The following is a 25,167-nucleotide window of genomic DNA, read 5'->3' as shown; positions in this document are numbered from 1 at the left end:
CTAAGTCATATGAGAATAGTGTTGTCCAGGGAGTCATATGATAATGGTATCCAATGTTGCGGCAATCTTTCTCCTCAATTGTAATCAGTCTATTGAACTTTAATCTTCCATCTCATACGGATTTATATTAGATGTTCTTGTATTTTTTAAAGATGGAAGAGAAAGCTAAAACTAATTAATACCAAGAAAGTTTTTTAAAAAACCTATAATATGAAGAAACTAAATATTTTAGTTGCTGAAGTTGGGAAACCTCATTTCCTTTGTTATAACAATAAATATGACCCTAAAATAATTACATCATTAATTAATTTGTAATTATTAAATGTTGAGGACTGGTTTCTAAACAATTGACTGGGTATATTGTTTGCTCGCTCCTCCTTTTACTAATCTCAGTGTTTGTTCTCACTAATCTCACTGGTCTAGGGAGGAAAAGATCAATTTATGCAGGAAGAATTTGGTTGATTTTTTTTGAAGGACAGTTTAGCCATTATTATTGTGCATAATGATGTCAGAAAGGATTTGTAGGGAAAATGTCCATCAATGTATATAAATAAGTTATTTTTAAAAGTTACATTCTTGGGGTTCTGCAATAATTGCTTTCACATGTACAAACCTGCCTCCGCATAAGGGATTTTTCTATAGAAATTCATCCAGATAGCAGTCCCATTGTATAAAATTATGAGCAGAAAAATTGACACAAACTCTTTTTTTTTCTGTGTTAGGACGTTCAAAGAGGTGGGAGTGAGGGTGGGCAGATATTGAAGTGGTAGTGAACAGCATAGCTTTTCAGTTGGTCATACTACTGATGTTGACAGTAATAAGGCTTGAACATTAATATGGCCAAATTTCTTTATCATATTGATAACTAACTTATCTGATTTATGGAGTAATCTTTTGCCCTAAGGACAGATTTAGAAGGAAGAAACTGTTTGCCAAAAGTTAAGACAAAAGCTGCATCCTCTCAATTCTGTTTCAATGTAAAGATGACCTGGAAAGTAGTTTATGCATTTTTAAAAAAAAGAATAATTTTTAAAGTCAAAAGTAATTGAAAATACATATTTACAATTGTAACATTATAAAGAATGTAGTAATTCTAACAGTTAACTGGATCGTGTTTCCGACATGACTGATCTTCAAAAATATTAAGGCAAAACATGTTTTAAAATTACATTCGGCTAACTGTTAATATTAACAATGATGATATGTATAAAATTATTGTAAAATGTTTATTTTTCACTAAGTTTCTGTTCACTTAATCAGAATGGGCATCATTGTTTGTAATTGGAAGTGACATGCCATTAATTGTTTTAGAAGTTGTTCTTTTAAAATGCAGTTCTGAGAAGAAAAGACATTTCTTCTGTTCATAACAACTGGACAGCTGATTCTGCGTATTTTGATATAGTTGTGCTATATTTCTTTTTTATTAATTGATTTCTTTACATTTAAATTTACATCCTGCCTTTGTGCCTCAAAATGGAACTCAGAGCATTTAATCAAAATACAGCTTAAATAAAAAGAAATATACCATAATGGAAACACTCCTAAAATGCTACTATTATTGTCTTCTTTCACTTATCTTAATGATCTAGAAGCTACTTGATTCAGCTGGTTCATGTTTTCAAATTTAAAAATTCCAAATAAATTCACATCACTAAATATGTTAAAATTTACCTTTATCTATGTATCTGTGTTCCGTTGTTTCTAGACATTGAATGTTTGCCTTTATGTCTGTGTATGCTGGAATCCACCCTGATTCCCCTTGGGGAGATAGGGTGGAATACAAATAAATTATTATTATTATTATTATTATTATTATTATTATTAAATTGGCAATAAATATATTTCTCTGAACTTTGAGGGATTCATAGCTGTAGAAAAGTAATGCTACTTAAATGGCTGCGTTTAAAAAGAATTCATTGGGCAAAATACAATTATAACTATAGCTCAGTGTCACAATATTTCATTATTAGGATATAGCTTTCTTCAAATAATCCATGTTTCTTAAACTTCTAAAAATCATACAATGTAATTCTATCCAGATTTTGCATTATTTCAGGAAAAATGGAAGCTTTAGCTGTACCATGTTTAACACACCAGTTAATTGTGAGGAGCGTTACCCCCGCCTGCAAAATGTCGTAGGGACCAGCTCTCCTGACCAAACAAAGTTTCTTGCATCAGGGGCTTGAAACTCCAGCAGTGTTTAAACATTATTTAGATATAACAATTATTTTACAAAGGCTACTTTTAACATGAGCAGGCCACCCACAGTGTTGACGAGAGAAAATGGCATGCAAGCCACCCAGAGAGACTGATGTAATTTTTTCATCCTTGCTTAAATTATAGTCACTAGACCAGATAATATAGAAACTTTTACAGGCAGGCATCAAAAGGGCTAAAACATTCACTTTTTCTGGCAAATTAATGATAAGTCACACGTTTGAAGGGAGCTAAAGTCAAATACTTAACAAGTCTTGTATATAATATTTTTATTTTGAGTAAAAAAAAAGGATGTTTGGGACAATCTGAAGATGCTCTAATATATTCCATTACAACAAGGAGATTAAATGCTAGAATTGCTAGTTTGAATAAAACTAAATGGTTTCATCCAATGCTTCTTAAGTCACTTAGAATAGTTCCTATGTAGATGGTTATGTATGTAATCCAGTAAATAATTCTGAATCTACTGAATGTTAATCCAAAATTACAGGAACTAAATTGAAACCAAAATAGAAGCAGAAATGGTTATTTACTGTATTTTGTTGTTTTAATTTTTAAAAGGTTAAGTCATCACAGAACTCTTTTTTTAAAAAATTCTCCAACTTAGAGAAGAAATTCTAATTCAGGATGTGATATCAGTGGTATTAAAATTCATGTTTATCCTTTCATTTTCTGTCACAATGAAAGGAATATGTTAAATACTGATTAGGTTTCCGGCAGAGCATAATTGAAACTGTAAAATTCATCTTTGTAGCCAAAGCAAACTTAAGTCACCACAATGAAATTAAAACATTTGGTTGCTTTAATTGTGTTGTGGTTCTCGCCACATTAAAACATCAGGCGATTAGCACTTAGAAAATATTGTTTCAGTAAGTTTGTTTCTTGAATTTAATATAAACATTTGTGTTCATTACGGTAACCTTAATCACTTTAGTTAGCATGACAAATATCTTGATTAAATTTAATGCAGTAGAGTTACTTCCTTCTGCATCATGTGAAACTTATTTACTTGTTTATTCACTTTTTTTAAAAAACCAAGGAGCAAGTAATACTGCAGATACCTTGTTTCAGGAAGTTTTGGGCCGCAAAGACAAGGCAGATTCAACAAGAAATGCACTCAATGTCCTTCAGCGCTTCAAATTTCTTTTCAATCTTCCATTGAATATCGAAAGAAACATTCAGAAGGTAATTAATGTTTTCAAACAATGCTTCTGTCTTACATCCATTTCGCAACATATTTCCTAAAAAGAATTTCTTGTGTTTTTGTTTGTTTTGTAAAGGGAGATTATGATGTTGTTATTAACGATTATGAAAAAGCAAAGTCATTGTTTGGGAAAACTGAGGTTCAAGTCTTCAAAAAATGTAAGTTTTGTATTTTGTTACCATTGTAATTTTAATTAGGAAAATACACCTCTTAGAACAAACTGTTGAGTCCGGTATCAGCTTCATCTTCTGTTTATGTAGAGCATTTTGTAATATCTAGGGTATCTAAACAACATATCCAACAAGATACCTCTGTGGTGTATCTGTCTTCTGCATAAATATATACTGTTTTCTACTGTATATAGTAGGAATTGGAATCACCCCCTTTTTTCAGTTGTGTGACATAAAACAGGTTGACTTGCAGGGTGTCCTTTTCAGGCATATTTGTTTTAAAGAAAAATTGCAAAGTTGCAGTTACAGGTTTGTAAAAATACTTAGTACAAATCTTTTGAGGCTAAAATTAAAATATAAATGGTGTGTGTGTTTAACCTGCTTCTGGGTGGAAAGCATTGAAATCTTGGTATGATTTTTCTGAAAGTTTCTTTTGTTGTAGATTGTCAATATTTTTATGTATTGCAGAACAGATATTTCTGTGTCTGTATATTGTCATTTTATCCTTGGGGCACTACTACTTTATGCTAGTGGTGACACAAATGGAAAAGCTTGACTGAATAAGGAAAGGTTTTCCATCCACTGAAAAGTAGACAGGAAGGCTGGAGAATTAAGAAATGTAACTGAGTGACAAGAAAGAAATACTGGAAGTAGAAGCAGCATTATAGTTTGTTATAGTGCAAAATAAGGTTGAAATAGCCTAAACTTTAGCAGTGCTTAATTGAAAACCATTACATTTTGTAAATTGTCTTTTCTTAATTAACTAGATTATGCTGAAGTTGAAACTCGGGTTGAAGCATTAAGGAAATTGCTTTTAGATAAACTGCTTGAGACTCCTTCAACTTTACATGACCAGAAGCGCTATATAAGGTGACTGCTTTCTTTTTATCTATGTCTTTTGTTCTAACAGGAATATTTCCTTTTAATTATACGGGGAATACACTTTCCTAATAAATAATTGCAGTCTCTCTAAACTTTGTACCCAGAGTTTCCTGTCTTGAAATATAAGGGTTTATTCTGTTCATAGATAGACACCCCCTGCAAATGTAGTATAGGTAGCAATTTTCATAATTTTTTTTCGTGTCAGGAGCAACTTGAGAGACTGCAAGTTGCTTCTGGTGTGAGAGAATTGGCCGTCTGCAAGGACGTTGCCCAGGAGACACCTGGATGTTTTACCATCCTGTGGAAGGCTTCAGTCATGTCCCTGCATGAGAAGTTGGAGCTGACAGATGGAAGCTCATCCCGCTCCCTGGATTCGAACCACCAACTTTTCGGTCAGCAGTCCATCCAGCACAAGGGTTTAACCCCATTGCAACACTGGGGGTTCCTTCATAAATGTTGTTTGCCCCTGAGTCTCTGATACAACTTCATACATATTTCTGGGCATCCCCCAAGCATCTGGAGCAATTTTCAGGTGACAGGGAACCATATCATGGTTGAAGAATTGTTTAGGTAAGACTTTGAAGCTGGCATTTCTGATGCCTCCTTGATTCCTGAAACTGGATTTGATGTAACATCATCTCTGAAAACACATTGTAGATTTCAAATATAGCCTATGTATCATAACTAAAAAGGTACAAGTTTCCCCTTGACATTAAGTCTAGTCGTGCCCTACTCTAGGAGGTGGTACTCATCTTCATTTCTAAGCCAAAGAGCTGGCATTGTCCTTAGACACCTCCAAGGTCATGTGGCCAGCATGACAGCATGGAGCGCCATTACCTTCCCACAGAAGCGGTACCTATTGATCTACTCACAACTGCTAGGTTGGCAGAAGCTGCGGTTAACAGTGAGAGCTCACCCCATTTCATGGATTCGAACTGCCGACCTTTCGGTCAGCAAGTTCAGCAGCTCAGCAGTTTAACCCGCTGCTCCACAAGGGGCTCCATGTCATAAGTAATTTTGTGTAAAATATGAGTTTTATTTTCATCAGAATTCTCTTTTGTGCTTGTGTCACTACACGCTTCTGCAACAATGTAGTGATTTAATGAAACAAACTGTCCAATTGATGTCTCCCCTATTTTTGTCTTGGTCCAGTTTGCTGTTTAGAAGTCCTGGAAAGGGTTAAGCATGTTACTTATCTTTGCAACTGCCAAGAATCCATTTTCATTGAGATATGTCTTCTTGTGTTTTGAAACTCCACATTTAAAAAAATTACAGATAAGCTAGCTCATTGTCTATGCTTGGTAAATTGACAGAAAGAAATACTGAAGTTAACAGTAGCAAGTATATAGAAGAATAGAGGAAAGATCATACCAACTTCTTGATATATTGTATATTTGAAATGTTGTATACACAAAAAGCTCCTTCATAACTCATGGGATAAAAAGGCAGATCAGTCAAGAGAAAAGGAAGCAGGATACAATGAACAATTCTCCAAATGGAGCATGGTAAGAAGTGTCCCCTAAAATAATCTGCATGGGACAAGTCATTTAATTCATTTCTAAATTATTTGGCATTTGTTCTTAATAGAGAAATGGTCCTAAGTTCTGCACACGAGTGTGCACAAATGTGAAAAGGGTTAAATCACATTATTTGGCTCTCCTAAACTGTGAATGTTTGTGTTACTGTTGTGAACATGATGTCTGCTTTTCCATCACAGCAAAAGATTTGGCTCAAGTAAGCTTTCGATTGAAGGTCCTGCATATATCTCCCTCTCCCTAACCTCAACCTGCGAGGTTGGATAATGAGTATATGTCTTGTTGCCAAGCACTTTCCAACAGCTCAGCTAGCTTTGACAACGGGAGCCGCTCCAAGAGCTTAAAGAATGTTTCAGTGGCTTTTCTCCACCCCCCACCCCCCGTCCTGAGTTTTTTTTTTGGGGGGGGGGTGGAGAGGCAGTGCAGCTGTGCGGGAAGAAATGGAAAATGGCAACAAGGCAGAGCAGACAGTGAGAGAAGCCACATCCTAAGGCTTTGAATACTAATGAAAAGTGAATTTTATTTGAAAACCACAGCACCTCATCTCTCTCTTTTGAGGGATTGGATATATCCCTTGTGTTGCTTATTCGGTTTCTTAATAAAAGAATAAATGTATTGAATACTTGCCAGTGCTAAAATCAATGTGCACTTACTTAACTATGTCCTTTTATTTATATCATTCAAAACACTCAGTCTCTGCACTGAAAGGGGAGTTAATGACTCTTAAAACTATTGAGCTTGCTTTGATATGCTTTACTATGATTTACTATGATATGCTTTGCTTTACTAGGATATGAGTGTACCTCCTTCCTCCTTTTTTAATCATTCTCTGTAATTGTGGTTGTAATTAATTTAGGTTCCACAGTCTGTTTTGAGGCATATAACAGTGCAGCTTTGGAGATGTCAATCAGGTAGTGTCTGGAACCAATAGTCTAAGTTCTATTAGAGCAGTGGTTCTCAACCTGTGGGTCCCCAGGTGTTTCGGCCTACAACTCCCAGAAATCCCAGCTAGTTTACCAACTGTTATGATTTCTGGGAGTTTAAGGCCAAAATATCTGGGGACCCACAGGTTGAGAACCATTGTGTTAAAGGAAAGCAGGATTTAATGCTACTCCTTTTCTGGCTGTGTAAACCAAACTGGACAACGCCCAGGTTCAGTTCCACTTCCCATCATCCCAAAATGGCTTTGAGAGGGTACTCAGGACCTGTATTGCTTTTATTGCACTTTCAGGAAAAGAAAAGGATTTAGCTTACCAGTTTTAAATATAGGGTCTCCGCAAAGGAGTGAAGTGGTGCTAATGCAAGCCAATATTAAAAGTGTGGTGAACAATTAGTCGACAACACCATAATCTAGCAAATTGTTTAACCTCCATAAGCCATTGATATCTCCACCACAAGATAATTCTCTCAGTTTTACAATTCAGAATGTTTTTGTCAGTAACTGCCCACAAAGATACTGTTTTTGCAGATCAGTGCATTTTCTCCTATCCTCCAATTAGTGAAATATTTTGGATAGCTTATATCAGTAGGACACTTTTGAAAATAATTCAGAATGCTTATATTTTTAACCAGCCTTCTTTCTCCAGATTCCTGACTATGGTGGCGTTTCCATTCTGCATGGACAAAGTACCTGTATTGTTATTCAAGACTCAGACAAGTGGATTATCGTTTCCTTCTTTTTCTACAGTCGGAATAAGGCAGTTCTCAACCTGTGAGTCCCCAGGTGGTGTGGCCTACAACTCCCAGAAATCCCAGCCAGTTTACCAGCTGTTAGGATTTCTGGGAGTTGAAGGCCAAAACATCTGGAGACCCACAGATTGAGAGCCCCTGGAATAAGAGAACAGGGCAGGGGAGAGATCACACAAATACAAGAGCAATATGGCTTATGAGGCATGATATTGCAACTCAGTCCTCACTTGTTTAATATTATCCTTTTTCAGATATCTATCTGATCTTCATGCCGAAGGGGACCCAGCCTGGCAATGCATTGGTGCCCAGCATAAGTGGCTCCTGCAGCTCATGCATAACTGTAAGGAGAACTATGTGAAAGAACAGAAAGGTAAGTCTATCTCTCTTTAGAGAAATATTTCTGCTTGAATAGAAGGCAGGACAGCTTTCCTTCCTCTTTGGGGTGATTTAAATGTAAGCTAATTGATTATCTTATTTTCTTTTTTTAATCAATATTTTTATTAAAGAAATTTAAAAAACTTAGGAAAGGAGAAGTTTTTACATCGAAAGTGGGAGAACATACTCATCTTAGATAAGAAAGTAGGAATGTAGAGAAACTGAATGCAAGAGGAAATAGAAAAACCTGTAGGGAAAAAAGACCAAAATTGAAAGAAGATAAAAGAAAAAAATATTGTTGACTTCCATCTAGACTTTAAAGTCATTTTCCTTCAAATTTGTCTATATTACTTGCATCTCTTGCTTCCCCACTGTTTCTTCCTTGATTATGATTTACTCTTTTTTTCTTATTTTCAAATGGCAGTTACAATTGTTTCTCTGAATTCTTACAATCAAGTGCATCTCAGAAATACTCCTTATATTTTGGGGTTTTGCCAGAATTTCTTCTCATGATGGCATGGACCCATTAGAAATAGGAGGCAGATTGTCTTCTTTCTTTGCCTAATACAGACTGCTGTGATGACAGTTGTTGAATGGCCTCTTTCCTAGTTGGAATGCAGTCCAGCCACTAGTTATCATGCCATCTTATTTTATCTAGTGAATAGGATGATCATTCACAGCTGGTGATTACAGCATTCACTGTCCCCGTAAGCATTTTCAGACTCCACTGCTTATATGGACTGCTGCTGGAAGAAAGGGAGTCAAATATGTTATTCAAGTCACGAAAGCTGCAGCACCTTTACTATGGAGCTGTTTAATGAAAAAGATAGCTATTTTGACTTAAGCGTATTGACAGAATACTCAGTTCTTAAAAAGATATCATAATTGGGGCAGGCAGCCTGGTCCTTCCATTGTTTCTTAGTTGGTAAGCAAGGTTTCAACCATACTTTCCCTGTTCGAATAATAACAAAACTGTGGTTTAAATTGGCTGCAATATCAGCACTGAAGACAAGCAGGGAAAGAAAAAGTAGGGGCATGCAAGCATGGGGCTTATTTTGGGGGGAATGCACTACAATCTCAGTTTGATTGGACATAGACCAGAAGGTTTGCAATACTGATCAGTGTGCTAGCATTTCCTGTAGGAAGAAGTCATAGTGGCATCACATGGCTGCTTGGGTTTGATTGCTGTTTTCTTTTTCTCCTCACAGTGCGAGAAATATAGCACTTCAAACAGTTTGTGTCACCCCCAAATTGTGCAGCACAACAAACATGCATACAGAAACAAAGTTGTTTCAGGATGTCTATAGAGAAGTACAAAATTAATCATCAGCATGTTTTGAGATCATACAAGTTCCTACGGACTGTTTTGGGCAGAGAAAAGCACATAATTACTGGCATTTGGGTTACAGCATCTTACTTAAACAAAGTATCAGGTTCATTTTTAATCTTATAGCCAAAGTTATATATTTCTTCTTAGTACCACTAAGCTTACCAGTAGCTTTGTCTGAGTGCTAGGAAATAAGACAGATCCTTAACGCTTTCTTCTTTTCTAGCATGCTTCTATTCATTGGCAGTGAGCAATCTATCTTTGTTTGATCAGATAGGCCAACGTGGCTTGTGTCAAAAAAGCCTTTGCAATTTGTTATCCGAGCAGCTGGTTCTCCTCTGTTGCTTTTCAGTACAGTACATCTGGAAGAAGGCCTCTTGCAGCTGGGAGCTATTTTGTGTCTAACTCACATCCCCTGTTTCTAATAGAAATATTCTTTTAACAGTGACTGTCAAGCAAAATCTTAATGCAATATCAAAACTCAAAATATTAATCATTACAGCACTTGACATTTGTTTCATAAGATTAGAAGTTTCATCAGCATTTGAGATAGCTAATCTACTTCCCTTGATTCATTGTTCAACTTTGATGACCTTGAAAACACATTTATTTAGCTAGACCTATAGATATAAATGGCTCAGGAATTTGGAGGAATTCTTTTTGTAGAGAAAATATATAACTAAATAATAAAACATATACGATATTTTTAAAGCCCTTTACAGATTTAAAATCTATTGTTGCTTGAGAGACATAAAGTATATTATGTATAACTTAGTTTGCTTGGGCCCCCTGGTGGTGCAGCGAGTTAAACCGCTGCTGTTGAACTTGCTGGCCATTGGCAGTTCAAATCCGGGGAGCGGGGTGAGCTCCTGCTATTAAATTTAAAATTAAAAAAATATCATCACAGTAAAATGAATATTAGATTATCTACTCTAAGATTCTGCTCTACTCATTTTTTCAGGAGAAAAGACTTGAGTGGAAAAAGGGGAATCTAATCCCATATATCCAAAATACTAATCTCTCTTTTCCTGACATGTTCCTATTTACAACTTCTCCTCCTTCTGGTTCTTTATTTTTTATTATGAATTTCTAAGCCCTGACATTTTGTCGATTGAGACAAGCTTCGTCCTTTCACATATTGCTTTAATTCTTGAACTGTTGTGTGTGTGTTTTTTTTTTAAAAAAACACATCAGTTTCTTTCACAAAACTGCAGAAGATAGAAGACTTGAGAAGCTGACAAGAAGACTCTCTGTTGTCATAAGGCAACTAACTTAACTACCATTTTGCTATGGGCAAAATATAAAAATGTTGTCTAAAAGATTTTATTATTATTGTAACATAAAGTGCTTCCCAGTTAATTTTATCCAAAAAAAGTTGTGTCTTAGGCCATCACATTCCTTTAAATCTTTATATTGTAGAGACTTCATCAACATCAGAACTCATAGTTACATATTGAATACTTGCGTCTCGTAATTTCTGTGGACTTTGCACTAGAGGTGTTAATGACAGATTTCATCCTGTACTAAGTCTGACATATTAGTTCCACAACAACTATGTATTCTTATTGCGTCCATAACTATAAGGCTCACTCTGCAGCTATTTGAATTCAATTCAGTGTAACAGCTCATTTGCTCTATGTTGCATGGATAGAGCAGCAGGTACAGTCACAGCTGAATAGCTGGATCCTGTCCACCAGGTCTCATAAGAGCCATAAACAAAAAAAGGTTGTTTATGCATGTACATTGACAAAGTGTACTTTACAAATGAGGCAGCCTGTTAACACAATCAAAATTCTGAAACACATTTACTATAACACTTGCAGGTACAATATAGACAGACATGCACTAGGAGGAGAGGAGATGGTTGCTTACTCAAAAAGAATATCAATAACAAGATTAAAAGATAGCCAACGGTTCTTTCTCCTCTAGAGTGTCTTAGGCTAGATCTACTTTTTTTTTTTTGTCGTGTCAGGAGCAAGTTGCTTCTGGTGTGAGAGAATTGGCCGTCTGCAAGGACGTTGCCCAGGGGACGGCTACACTGAACTGTATTGTATGGTCACTGTTTGTATTATATGGCCACAGTTTGAAATGCTTTATATGGTCACTGTTGTAGACCCATATAATGCAGTTCAGTGCAGTCAGAACTGCATTATATGGGTGTATGCTGACCATATAATTCAGTTTGAAGTGCATTATATGACAGTGTAGATCCAGCCTTAGTCGGAATATCATACTAGAGCAGTGCCATTTGTCTTCAACACTGGTACAAGTACGTCTTTCTGAATTGTTGGGCACTCGGTTGAGATCCTAAGTTTTTGTTTATCTAAATTTTACTTTTTAAGATAAGGTTGTTTCTTTTAAAATTGTTAGAAAATTTCTTACCATTATTTTTAATAGTTAACTATTTTTGGTTTGGTTATCGACCAATCTCGATAAAATAATCAAGAGTAGAAAGATCACACTGGCATAGATCTACATAGTTAAAGCAATGGATGCAAGAGCTGGACCATAAGGAGGACTGAACGAAGGAAGAAAGACGCTTTTAAGCTATGGTGTTGGAAGAAAATTCTGAGAGTGCCTTGGACCACAAGAAGATCAAACCAATCTGTACTCCAGGAAATAAAGCCCGATAGCTCACTGAAGGGAAGGATATTATAAAGGCAAAGATGAAGTCCTTTGGCCACATAATGAGAAGACAGGAAAGCTTGGAGAAGATAATGATGCTGGGAAGAATGGAGAAAGGAAGAAGGGCCAACCAAGGGCAAGATGGATAAATGGTATCCTTGAAGTGACTGGCATGACCTTGAAATAGCTGGGGATGGTCATGGCCAACAGGGAGCTCTGGCGTGGGCTGGTCCACAAGGTCACGAAGAGTTTGAAGTGACTGAATGAACAATCAACAACAATTTTTGGTTTAAATATTTGTCTCAAGACTGAAAGATCATTTATTCCACAAAGAATAATGTTCATTTGTACCTGTTCTTTATTTCCAAAATTCCCCGCTGAGATATATGAGTAGGCATAGCTCCCAAGAAGGGCATATTCAGGATTATACTATTTGCATAAGGCACTGACCCAATTAACTCAGAAAGAATCTTAAGTACTAACGACAGATTTTACATCAGCGAATAAAATCTACTAAACTGATTTAGAAATCTTTCCCAGTATTACAAATATGTTAAAAGCTACTTGGATCCAGATTTAATCCTGTTGCAATGAATCCCATTAAATAAATTAGGCATAAATTAGTTTTGTTGATTTCTCTGGTGATATTCACCCTGGCTCCAGCGTATATTTAATATTAAAAAGTGCCTTCTGGGTTGCTCCAGAAAATGTCTTATGTGTTCTGCCAAAATGTTTCTTTTACCAACTGAAAATCATCCGTAATTATGACAGCAAAATGCTTTGTAAATGTAGGAGCTTGTTTTTTTACAAATATTTTTTTAAAAATACATATTTTGTGAGTAGCTCATCATAGTTTCTTAAAATAGAGCAAACAAGCAGCATTTCTGAAATGTATTGTTGTTTCAGGTTAATCTTAAAGGAACTTCCTTAATTTTTTGCTCCAGCAAATTGAAAGTCTTCTGTGTGGCGTGTTTGAAAGGAATTCTATCCTCCTTGTGTTGGTGCAGGCTTTAGGCACTGCCTGTTTGGTCAACAAGCAACAGTGGGTGGTCGGGCTGCAGCACAGGACAAGGGCCTGCTGTGCACAGGAAAAAATGTTCAAAGGTGTTTAAGGGTGGTAAGGAAGTCTGCTGCCCTTCAGAGAATCCAGCAACTATAGATCAGTGTTTCTTCTCAACTGTTGTTGCCTTTGTGCAAGCCCACTGTATGGCGTATAAAGCAAGAAGAAAGACTGCAGGTTTATTACATTGTAATACATCTGGACCTTTTCCATAAACTTCACATGCAAATCACATAGTTGCCGTGCTGTTTTCTTTTATCTGACAAATTTTCTTTGGTATGCATAAGAAAAAATGTATACTAAAAGCAAGATATATAAAAAGGAAAAACATTAAATAAGAAGGTGTTGTGTTTATTCTAAATGCAAGATGTAAGTTAATGGGAAGTTTGGGGTTGGTTTTTTCATGTAAAGACAGATAGATTCATCAGTCATTTTCAATTATTCATACAACATAAAATATTCTAGAAAAAAAAAACTTCAACCAAATGCGCAAGCGATGCTGCTTTAAATTTGTAATAGTCTGAAAGGATTAGGTATTTGTTATACATTTGTAAATCATCAAACTTAACTGATACAATGAGAAAACTTCTGAAGGCAGTTGGAAACCTCTTGAAATTGGCATGTTATTGATTTCAGATGAATCTGAATGGTGCTGAGGCATGTTACATAATGCATTCAAATATGTTTAATGTAGATTGTGCAAATGTGATTTTTTACAGTGGGTTATCATATAGAACAGGCACAGACAAACTTCGACTCTCCAGGTCTTTTGGACTTCAACTCCCACAATTCCTTACAGCTTACCAGCCATTAGAAATTATGGGAGTTGAAGTCCAAATTACTTGAAGGGCTGAAGTTTGCCCATGCCTAATATAAAGCATAATACATGCATCATAAATTATAATCCCTATACTATTTTAAGTAATATACCAAAATGTTTAAAAAAATAGTTATTAAAAGTATACCAAGACATTGTTTAAGATCATTTTCTATTTCATTACAAATCTCTAGGCTTTCTACCTGTGTACTCCTGGAATCTTTTAAATGTTTAGTTTCAATACAAAAGGTTTTGTTTGGCAACCGGTTTGGGGTCTGGGATAACAGACCTTGCAATTGCATATGGTACCAAAAATAGTATTGCGCAGGTTTCGAGGGCCACACTTACACTTTCAATTCAGAGAGAAGAGTTTTTATACTGATTTGTGACTGAGCTTTTCCAGGCTGCAATGTGTAGTCTTGAAGCGCTATCTCCTGGACAACTTGGAAAAAAGTCAGCTGGGCTAATCTACTCCAGATGTTCATTAGTCCTAAGGGTATATGTGCTGTTGTAGTTCCCTATTCCTGTGTTATACTTTCTTGTAATGCTAGACAACCAATTAAGAAATTAGTTTCATGTTAAACTTTCTTTTCCTGGTACTACTGCAAACTGATGATGTGGTTTCTAGTGGAACAAGAGAGTATTCTTTGCCCTGTTTTCTATTATTGCTGGATAAACAAACCATTGGTGGGGGTGGAAATTGTATGTTACAATACCCATTTAGTACATATCATTCTCTCATTGCATCGTACTAGCATCAGATGAGGATTTTAAACTGGTATTACTGAAGGATTACTTCTTCAGCTAGCATATATTTTCCAAAATCCTTATGCCAGGGAACTGCACTGTGCTGTTTTTTTTAAAGATGTAACTAAAAGGAAAATTTTGTATTGATGCAATGCCTATATAATAGAGATTTGTGCAGTGCATAAATAAGAAATATGTTTGAAAATGGTAAAGTACTTTCTCCTCTATACGCAATTGTTGCCTCTTGAAATATGCAATGTAAGTTGAACAGTTTTCTATAAAAGCAGCTACTGCAGTGCTTTCAACATTTGTTTTTAGTGGGAATATGTTGAGAAAGGAAGCCTGTGTAATTTTAATGTATGATGAAGTACTTTTAGATTGGAAGTACCCATGCCAATGAAATGAATTTGTTTTGTCTTACTGTTTTCTTCCAGCGATTTCAGGAAATTTACAGATTATTTGGCTTAGCTTTAAGATACTGAGCCAAAACCATGTATATATGTAAAAATGAATAATTCAAAGCATTTAGAATTCAAACAAGGTTTCTAGAATACCCATGTGAATTTGGGGTTGAGGAAAAATCATAATTATTGTGCTTTCCTTTTTTGCTTGATTGATTTGGTTTTCCTGTTTAAGAGAGGTTAGGTTAACACTAATTTAATTAGTGTAAAGTCATTCAGCAAATATTGTTTGAACGACTGTGCTCCCAATAAATACATCTGAGGGAATAGATGTATTTTTAAAGTGATTTAGCAAAATATAGTTACCTCTTTTTCCATTGCAGCATGGTTGCCTAGGGGCTTTTTGCATATTATTTTGCATTGTTGCTGTTAACCACTTGCCCAGGTTCAGTAATCATTCCTTTTCGCTGAGATGTGTTCAGACCCATTGCCTAAATCACTCTGTGAAAGGGAGAAAATCTATAGCAGGACTGGCAGATTGGTTTTTCTTGAAAGCCAGTGTGCATTATTAAGCACTCATTAAAGAACCGTTAGACTAATGTATTCACATACTTTTCAATTGGTACTCAAAGTTGTAGTGGTTGTAGCTGGGTGAGGACATGTTGGCAGAAGCAGTAGAGTAAAAGTAAAGGGACAGATTGAAATAGTTTGGGCCAAGTGACGTTACAAGTATTATGGAAGAATAGGGAACTAGACACAAGTTCTTGTCAAGTGTATGTTGATCGAAATTGGATAAAAAGATCAATAAAATTTTGTATTGTCGAATAGTAATTGTATCTGCTACTGTTACTTTTCCCCCCTTTTCTTCAAAATAATGATTGACTTATTTATTTACTGTGTCAGAAACTAAATGAGGGTACAGTTGCAATGTATTTAAAACACAAACAAAGTTAAAAACTTGGCATTATACTGAATTTCCTTTGACCAGTAGCTAGCCACTTGGAGTTTCTGTGATGTTGCTATAAGAAAGTCCTCCATTGTGCACGTGGCAGGGGATTGCCTAGCATTGTAATAGGTGGTTTGTGTTTTGCTCTTCTCCACACTCACATGTCGTTGACTCCACTTTGTAGCCCCATTTCTTAAGGTTGGTTCTGCATCTTAAGGTTGGCTCTGCAGGATGGAGTCTTTCATTCGGTATCAGCCATGGTTTGAGTTTCCAGGTTTTAGCCTGCCACTTTTGGACTCCAGTTTGCTGAGGTGTTCCTACGAGTATCTCTGTTGATCTTAGAAAGCTATTTCTTGATTTAAGGCAGCATGCAACCAAACAATATTAACTAGAAATAAAATGTGTTTCCTAGTCATGATCTACAGTCCAGATTCTCCCAGTAATGCTTTTATTGTGGAAATATTTGCTCAAATGCTACATATTTTATATTATCTGGGAAATGACTTTTCCTTGTAATCTTAACACTTTGACTTGCAATGTGAGTTGTGGCTCTACTGGTGTCACCAGTGCTTTTTGAATGTAGGTTATGCATACGGAAGCAAATCTTAGCATGGGGTATTTGCTTCAGTAAGAAAATGGTTTTTCTCAACATCTGCAAGTGATGGTTTTACTTCCCCTCAGTCAAATATAAGAAGTGTATACAAGCTCACTATAATCTACCGTGGTGCTTTTGGGTGAGCACTTATAATTGCATCAATTTGTTATTGTAAATTTCATCCAGGTCCTGTGGCAGAGAATCCACATATTCTTAATGATAACAGATGTCTTATTCTCCCCATCCAGGGAGTCTGTTGTTGCACAGCCCCATGGTGGATCTAGACAGCGAAATACGTCCATCGTCACTCGGTCATCTCAGTCGGAGTGCTTCATTGAAAAGAGGCAGTAGCAATCAATCCAGTCGTGATGAAAGTTAGTGCTGGGGTTTTTCTATTTTTGTTTTCCTTTTTGAGAAAATCTGGCGAACCCTGTGTTTTTTACATGTGTAATTGAATGATAAGAGGTTGAAATATAAATCAGGAAGAACCTGTTTTTGAGTTCAGTTCTACTGTGAATTCAATAGAGATTACTTCAGGGGATTGTCAATTTCATTCTATTTCAGGGTGCATCTATACCAGGGGTCCTCATACTTTTTAAACAAAGGGCCAGGTCACAGTCCTTGAAACTGTTGGAGGGCCAGATTATAATTTGGAAAAAAAATGAATGAATTCCTATGCACACTGCACATATCTTATTTGTAGTGCAAAAAAAAAAAACCACTTAAAAACAATACAATAATTAACATGAAGAACAATTTTAACAAATAAAAACTTATTAGTATTTCAATGGGAAGTGTGGGCGTGCTTTTGGCTGATGATATAGGATTGTTGTAGTTGTCGTGTGCTTTCAAGTCATTTCAGACATAGATTGATCCTGAGCGAGGGCTGAGTAAATGAATTTGGAGGGCCGTATTCAGCCCCTGGGCCTTAGTTTGAGGATACCTGATCTATACTATAGACTTAATGCAGTTTGACACCACTTTAATTACCAATGTCTCAATGCTATGTGATCCTAGCACTTGTCATTTGATGCAGTCTTTGGCAGAGAAAGCTAAAGACGTTGCAAAACTACAACTACCAGGATTCCATAGCATTGAGCCATTGAGCAGTTAAAGTGGTGTCAAACTGCATTAATTCTACAGTGTAGATGCAGTCTTTTTCTTAGCTTTCTTTTGTCAGAATTACCATAAAATAGTCTGTCTGATATGGTTTAAATAAAAAAAACGATTTAAATGTCGAGTAGTACCACTGTTATTATCTTCATAATCATTCCTTACCTTCTCCACCAAGATCATCTCTTTACTTTGACATAAACAGAACTTAAAACAGTGGTGTCAAATCCCAAAATTCCTAACAGTAGTATTTTTAGCAAGCTTTTGAATTGCCTCTGGTCAACAATAAGAAATTACTCCCTTTGAATTATTTTGAAGTTAACTCATGACTTTGTTATCCTTTTTCAGCATGGAGATTTAAGGCACCTCAACAAGTTGCATTTGTTGAAAAACTGACAAAGCTTGTTGTGAGCCAGCTCCCCAACTTCTGGAAACTCTGGATATCTTATGTGAATGGGAGCCTCTTTAGTGAAGTATGCCTTTTTGTATTTTTCAGTGCTTTTATCCATTCTATTTATTATTCTATGAGGAACATAAAATAATTTTTTCTCTTATTTGGACTTCCTTTAAATTGACACCTCAAAAATGCTTATTCTTTTTCCACTCCCTTTTTGCTCGCCAAATTAATGATGATCTCTGTGAAGTCCTAAAGAAAAGCCAGTGTACAGTTATTGGTGCGTCTTGAAACATCTTGCACACATGACACTCAGTGTAGAGTCAGTTAAGAATGCTTGACTTGAACTGGGGAAACCACGCTTTCGAGCCGCATTCTCATTATGTTCTCCTTTGGGCAATCTAAATTGCTTCTTGAGGTTGTTGTGAGAATAAAACAGATGCTGAAAGAAAAGCATAATATACAATAGTGCATAATAATATGGCTGTAACTAATCACTGGTTCTGCTGCACAGGCAGCATCAGTGTTGGGAATGGGTTGACCCAGCATTTTGACACGTTCCACCATTCACCTTTGAGTTGCAATTGTCTCCTTCTGTTTCTCTCTGGTTGGCCATAAGGGTACCGAGTCACTCTATGTCCCTCATACACGCACAGTACTATGTGGGTGATCACTCATGGCTGGGCATGATTGTCTTCTAGAGGTAGAGTCTTGGCAGTGGGTCCATAAATGACAGGGGATAACTATTCTTGATCCACATGATATTTCACATTGAGCACATAGATTTCCAGGTGTAAGGCAGTCCCAACAAGAGCTTGCTTGAGACACCTTCCTCTTGGCACATTTCTTCCTTTCACCATGCTTGTTCAAAGCCCATTGCAATGTTGGTAACAGCTGACCTCCGGTTACAACGTTCGAGTGCCAGAGCTTCCCAGTTCTCTGGGAACATTTTTAAGGTTAGCTTTAAGCCCATCTTTAAATCCACACAGACATTCTGTTTTGGTTCTTAAATTGAGAATAAAGTACTATGCTACTGCTGTCAGTAGCTATTCCTGCTCCTTTTCCTTCATTACACTGTCACCGTTCGCTCACCCACTTTAGCAGTAGCAGCTATTTCTAAGCAATCGTTGCCACCCTGTTAGGAGAGCAAGTTGTGGTGAATCAGCAGAAAACTTCAGCTACAGCCGCTGTTAATTGTGCATTTCTGTCTGAAAAATTAGGAAACTGAAGAGGAAATTCCTGTCCTTAGTGTATAGCAAAGAATATCTTGCCAATGTCTTTCCAAAACCTGTAAACAGCCTTTTGCATATTCACACTTTCTCTTCAGTTTTCGAGGTCTGAACTTTGAAGGTACACATTAATGTCAACATCTAGAACATAAAACTATTTTAATCACAGCCAGGGAGGTAGAATAGATGGGATATTGATTTGTTTTTTACTTGGACAAAATTTTTATAGCTAGTCTCCATTTTTATTAAGCAAAAGGGTTGTTGGGACTTTCTTGAAACCCCCAAATGCAGCTGCAACATAATTCAGTTATGGAAGTGGTTAGCAAGGATAGACGAGACGAGTAATGAAAAAGCTATGTGATTTATTTTCTGTATTAGTAGAGGTCACCTTTAAACTGGTTAAAGATTTCCCTAGTTTTTCAACAGACTTCAACAGTATTTAGCTAAACTGAAAGTTAGTTCTGCATGAAGCAAATCTGCAAAATCTAACCGTTGGATTTACCACAGACGTCTGTACAGGAAGGGGTTAACCTAGTCAGCAAAACCAGTAAAGGAAGGGAAGAAAAATCTTTACTTTCAAATATACCTTTCAGTGTTCTAGAATCTGTGGTGGTTACAGAGGTAGAAACATCGATAAACCAGCCCAAATGAATTCACCATGGTTACACATCATAGTCAGGAATTAAACACAGCACATTTAACAGAATATTTAAAACATACAAAGTGTGTGAACAGAATGATTTAAATCAGCTTTCGGTGTTTAGTGAAATGTTTAAGCAGAATCTGATTAGCTCTTTAGAAAGTAGAAAGAATTGTATAGTAAAAATAATTTTCCAAGTTTATTTTGAATGTGTTGTGTATGATAGGAGAAATATGAGATGTTTTGCACTTATTTCAGTATTGCCCATATAAATAATATCCTGAACACCAGACCTTTCTTTTCCTTTCAATTAAAAGAATAGAGAGAATTGTCCAGAATGCTGAAATCCAAAATACTCAAAGTCCAAAATTATCCACATAGGTGAATGAGGCTGGTACACCTTTGCTAGTTCAATGCACACAGATATTTTTCCATGCACAAAGGTATTAAAAATACTGTATCAAATTACCCTTAGGCTATGTGTATGAGATCATGTTTAGACTTAGATTCCATCTCTAAGATAGCTCATTATGCACTTATATGCAAATATAGATATTCCAAAATCTGAAAAGAAATTGCAATCCAAAGTGCTTCTAGTCCCAAGTATTTTAGATAAGGGATACTCAGCCTTTACTTATTGTCAACACCAGCTTTAGCTACAAAAACAAATGTGATTTATTTAGAAATATTTTCTAAGAATACTTAGGGATACTAAAAGTTTCACAGAAGATAAATGAGATCAAAATATTTAACTGTGATGGTATTTTCTGTTTTCTTGTTCTCAAAAACACCCAGAAGCATTAGTCTAAGATTGAAAGTATCTTTCCACTTTCTGAAGTATTCTTAAACAAATCAAGTACTTTTGCTAATGAGCAAGTACTTTTGCTAAATGGAATTCATAAGGATGCCAGTTTGTTGCTGTCAGCGGCTAACAACTGAATCTCACTAACTCTCACTTATTTTTGTATTTTGCAAGACTGCTGAAAAATCAGGCCAAATGGAAAGATCAAAGAAAAATGCTAGACAAAGGCAAAATGATTTCAAGGTAAGTAAGACGTAGGCACTCCATCTGGATTTGTTGATGGTCAGCATTGGTTCAATAACTGAAGTCTTGTCTCAGAGATTTTTATATGCATTATAATGAAATTGACTAGACAGGCATGTAGTGTTCCAAATACAGTAACTCGGTTATTTAGTGAGTATTTATAATAGTCTTTAAATTACCTGTTTATTTTTCTAGATTGAGTAAAAAGTTAAACATGTGCAGGGCGAGATCAGCAACCATTCCACACTTCTTCTTTTTTATTTTAATGTGTGCTCATCAGCTATTGGGTTCATTTCAAAAAAGTGTGATGTGGTCCCCTCAGATCACATCATCTGACCCGTGAGAGTGATCTGAGGGGATGAAATTAAGAGGCTCCAACTCCAGAAATAATTTACATTTTTTTGTCTTCCCCCTTTCACCCAGAGTTTTAAATGGCCCCTTACCTAAATATCTTGTTCAGACTTTTTTAGATTGCTTTTCAAAATCATACTCAACATATTGATCCTATTCTACATTTACTCCACCTATTCTCCATTGTAAGCATTGATTGTGTTTCTTTCACCTCTTTGTTTTATCCTCTGCAAGGTGAGTTCACACACTCACTTTGATCATTAGGGGATAATTGGATTGAAAATGTACCCAACAGTTGATGAGCACACAGAGTGCTAGCATCCCTGTCCCAGATGGGCTAATTAATTTATCCGTATGCTGCAGTGAATACTTCAATTCAAAAGTTAATGTGCGTGTATGTGCCTTTCAGTCATATGTTGATTTATGATGACTGCTTTAATGTTATAAGGTTTTCTTGATAAATGATAAAAGGTTTTACCTATAGCACCCAATGAAGGTTAGTATAGCTAGAAAATAGTTTTGTGTAAGACTTTGTCAATCTCTTCCTAGTTGGAGTAAGTAAAGGTTAGTTGAAGTAGACTGTTATCTGATTCATAATAAGGCATTTATAAATATTGTAAAGGAACTGTTCTTCAAATCTGAAGAAGATAAGCTTGGGAGGTAGTTCTTGGATGTTTTCAGTATTGTGAGGAAAGAAATTGTCCCACAAATATGATGCTTTTAAGACATGATGATGTACACTGAACCAAACAATTGCTTACTGGTATCACAGACTCACTGTTATATTCTGATTACAAGAAAGATATTTTTCTGTACAGTTATGACAAGTATCTCACTTTTTACATCTCTTAAGTTAGCCTGTGTTGCAGAGTATGTCTCTATTTTGCTATATGACATTTCTTGATGTTACTTCTTTCCTTCTGCTGTTTAGACTATGATTCAGCACGTAATGAATTCCCTGGTCAAACTGATTCGTGGTGCTTTACTTCCATTCAGCCTTGGAGAAAATGAGCTCAGAGATTATGGTGGGTGGGAGATGAAGTCTGAACTTTCTAGTCAGTGGTTGCCTCACGTTATCGAGACAGTCAGGTAACTACAGTAATGTATGTTTTGTGTTGGGGGAGACGGGGTCATGCTTTATTAAGCTTTACTGTCTAAACTGGTGTTGGCATTATATGCCAAGCAATTCCAAACATCCCTGGATTCATGTAATTAAAGCATTGTTCTGTTTCAGTCAAGGATGTTCCGTTTTGTCTCTGTCTTGCCCCATGTGTGATAAGAGAAGGGGACTTCACTGCTTATGTGTGATAAGGGAAGGGTACTTCACTGCTACCTAATACATGCAGTCCCCACATTACAAACCTCAGACTTAGAACAACTCATAGTTAAGAATGGGGGTGAGGCACCAGGAAGTGAGATAAATCTACCACTCGAATGGGAAATTCACTCCTGAAAGAGTTGTCATGAAGAAAAGTGTCTCAACTGAAGCTTTCTCACTAATCCTTGTTTCCACAACAAGACAAATTTTTCAAAATCTAATTATCACAGGTCCAGAAAGTGAGGTAAAATCTTCTGAACAGGGGCAGAAACAGCAAAATAAAAAAAAACACCGGCGGTGTTAACCCTTCCTAGTGCTTTCCAAAGCTAAACGATATATATATGGCTGGAATATGCTACAGAACCTATCTTGTTCATAATTTGAGGACTGCTCTTACACTGTTGGTTGCTGCTGCCAACTTGCCTTATTTTGGGAACTTCAGACAAAGGCAGACAGCAATGGGTATCTAGCCAGGGACTCTGTTTCACTTTCCAGGAAGGCAGGAGTAGCTAACACAGTTGAAACAGAGTAAATCATCTTACTTTGGAGGTCTCTCCCTTTTTCAAACTATTATCTAGTTGGAAAGAAGGAAGAGTATTAAGCAAAGAATCCCAGAAACAACTGTTGCTCTTTGTTTCCACATCAGGCACCATTTCCACTAGAATTCTAGCACACTTGATTACAGACAGTGAACAGGAGAATGGAACAGTTCCCCCCCTCTCCTAACTGCACAGTCCCTATCCTACTCATGCTAATTAAAGTGGTGTCAAAGTGCTATAATTCTACACTGTGGATGGGAGATAAGTCAGAGGGGGTTCAAAGTGCATCTCACAGGTCACATATAACCTATTAAGATTGTCTTTTTGGCCTGCATCCCCATGTTTCCTTACTGCAAGATGAGTATTTGCTGCTCCTAAAAGATTCCAGGAGTGTCTGGTACAAGAGTAAGTAAGTCAAACAGCTCCCATAATCAAGCAGGGGAAAAGTGGATCTAGTCATTTTTATAAGCTTTTCATAACACATGTACACTTTTACTTTTAATTTTTAATTTACTTTTAATTTTAATTTGAGAATGGAAATACTACCACTCTCATAACCCTACTCTGGAGCCCCCAGTGGCGCAGTGGGTTAAACCCCTGTGCCGGCAGGACTGAAGACCCACAGGTCGCAGGTTCGAATCTGGGGAAAGCGCGGATGAGCTCCCTCTATCAGCTCCAGCTCCTCATGCGGGGACACGAGAGAAGCCTCCGACAAGGATGATAAAACATCAAAACATCCGGGTGTCCCCTGGGCAACGTCCTTGCAGATGGCCAATTCTCTCACACCAGAAGTGACTTGCAGTATCTCAAGTCGCTCCTGACACAACAAAAACAAAAAACCCTACTGGAGTGAAAATATCAGTGCCTGACACAGAAAAGGGTGTCATAAAGAAAGAGATTTTTTAAAAAGTTACTCCACATAATTATTCTTGCTTTAATAATCCTGACTCCTAAGCATCTGAACTCCATGTTAAACTATATGTTATATGCATTCTGCTGAGGCAGAACTTCTACTGCTTTCAAAATTGTTTCTTCATCCTTAAATGACAGTGAAATCCAATACCTTTATTCCCATTGTACAATATGTTCCACACTTCATTACAATGTCAAAAAACTAGGTGTTGCTTGCACTGAGTTATTTTAATGTGCTAGAGAAACAAGACTGATGGTATTTTTTAGAACTAGATTAGTTTCAACTTTATATGCTAGGTGTAAAATTTCACTTTTTTGTCCTTTTTAGGCTTAGCTATGAATCTCTTACTGCGCTTGAAATACCAAATGACATGCTTCAGATCATTCAAGATCTCATTTTTGATCTCAGAGTTCGTTGTATAATGATTACTTTGCAACATACAGCTGAAGGTAATAAAATACTATTTTATATTCATCCTCAATCATGTATCAGTCCCAGCAGGTTCCTAAATGTTTTTCCCCTGAACATTGTTGTACTCATCTCTGATTTACCTTCCTATATCTAAGTTTTCTACTCTTGGTTTGAAAGTACTTTTTCCTACCATGATGCTCTCCAGATGTATTCAACCAAAATTCCCATTAGCCGCAGGGAGCATCAGGTTGGGGAAAGTGTTTTTATAATTTTAGCTACGTTGATGGCTAGTACTGAAAAATGAAAATTTAGTTTCATTCAAATGTGGATAACTTGGTTTCTCCTCCGAAAAATCATTTTCACTCCTAAAGGTACATAGCATATGCTATTTTAGTGTTATATATTGAAAGAATTGTTTCACAAACAGTATTTTCAGTATGTTTAATACATAAGCCTTGTTGATCCACTTTTCTGTCAATGTGCTTAATATTTTAAAAAGTGTTTGCAAAGTTTTTTAAAGGGTTTGATAGCAAATTAAGTTGGCAAGTAATTATATATGAAGAGAAAAGTAACTGTTCTTTCTTTTTGATGAAAAGATAACAATTTGGAAACTTTTCCTCCTTT

The 25,167-nt window shown here is 36.3% G+C and overlaps 1 protein-coding gene across 1 annotated transcript in view; it reads left to right on the top strand.

Annotated features, from left to right (window-relative positions):
* EXOC2 (exocyst complex component 2) overlaps positions 1-25,167 on the top strand; it is an 85,401-nt gene that overhangs the window by 20,934 nt on the left and 39,300 nt on the right. The window contains exons 8-16 of the mRNA XM_060774742.2: positions 3,257-3,402; positions 3,498-3,579; positions 4,359-4,461; positions 7,949-8,067; positions 16,839-16,964; positions 18,052-18,176; positions 20,943-21,011; positions 22,294-22,451; positions 24,460-24,581. Coding sequence (XP_060630725.1) covers positions 3,257-3,402; positions 3,498-3,579; positions 4,359-4,461; positions 7,949-8,067; positions 16,839-16,964; positions 18,052-18,176; positions 20,943-21,011; positions 22,294-22,451; positions 24,460-24,581 — 1,050 coding nt within the window. The remainder of the gene's footprint in view (positions 1-3,256; positions 3,403-3,497; positions 3,580-4,358; positions 4,462-7,948; positions 8,068-16,838; positions 16,965-18,051; positions 18,177-20,942; positions 21,012-22,293; positions 22,452-24,459; positions 24,582-25,167) is intronic.

The sequence above is a fragment of the Anolis sagrei genome, chromosome 4 (assembly GCF_037176765.1).
Source record: "Anolis sagrei isolate rAnoSag1 chromosome 4, rAnoSag1.mat, whole genome shotgun sequence".
Lineage (NCBI taxonomy): Eukaryota > Metazoa > Chordata > Lepidosauria > Squamata > Dactyloidae > Anolis > Anolis sagrei.
Note: the sequence above shows the minus strand (reverse complement) of the source record. Positions and strands in the feature narration are given on the sequence as shown.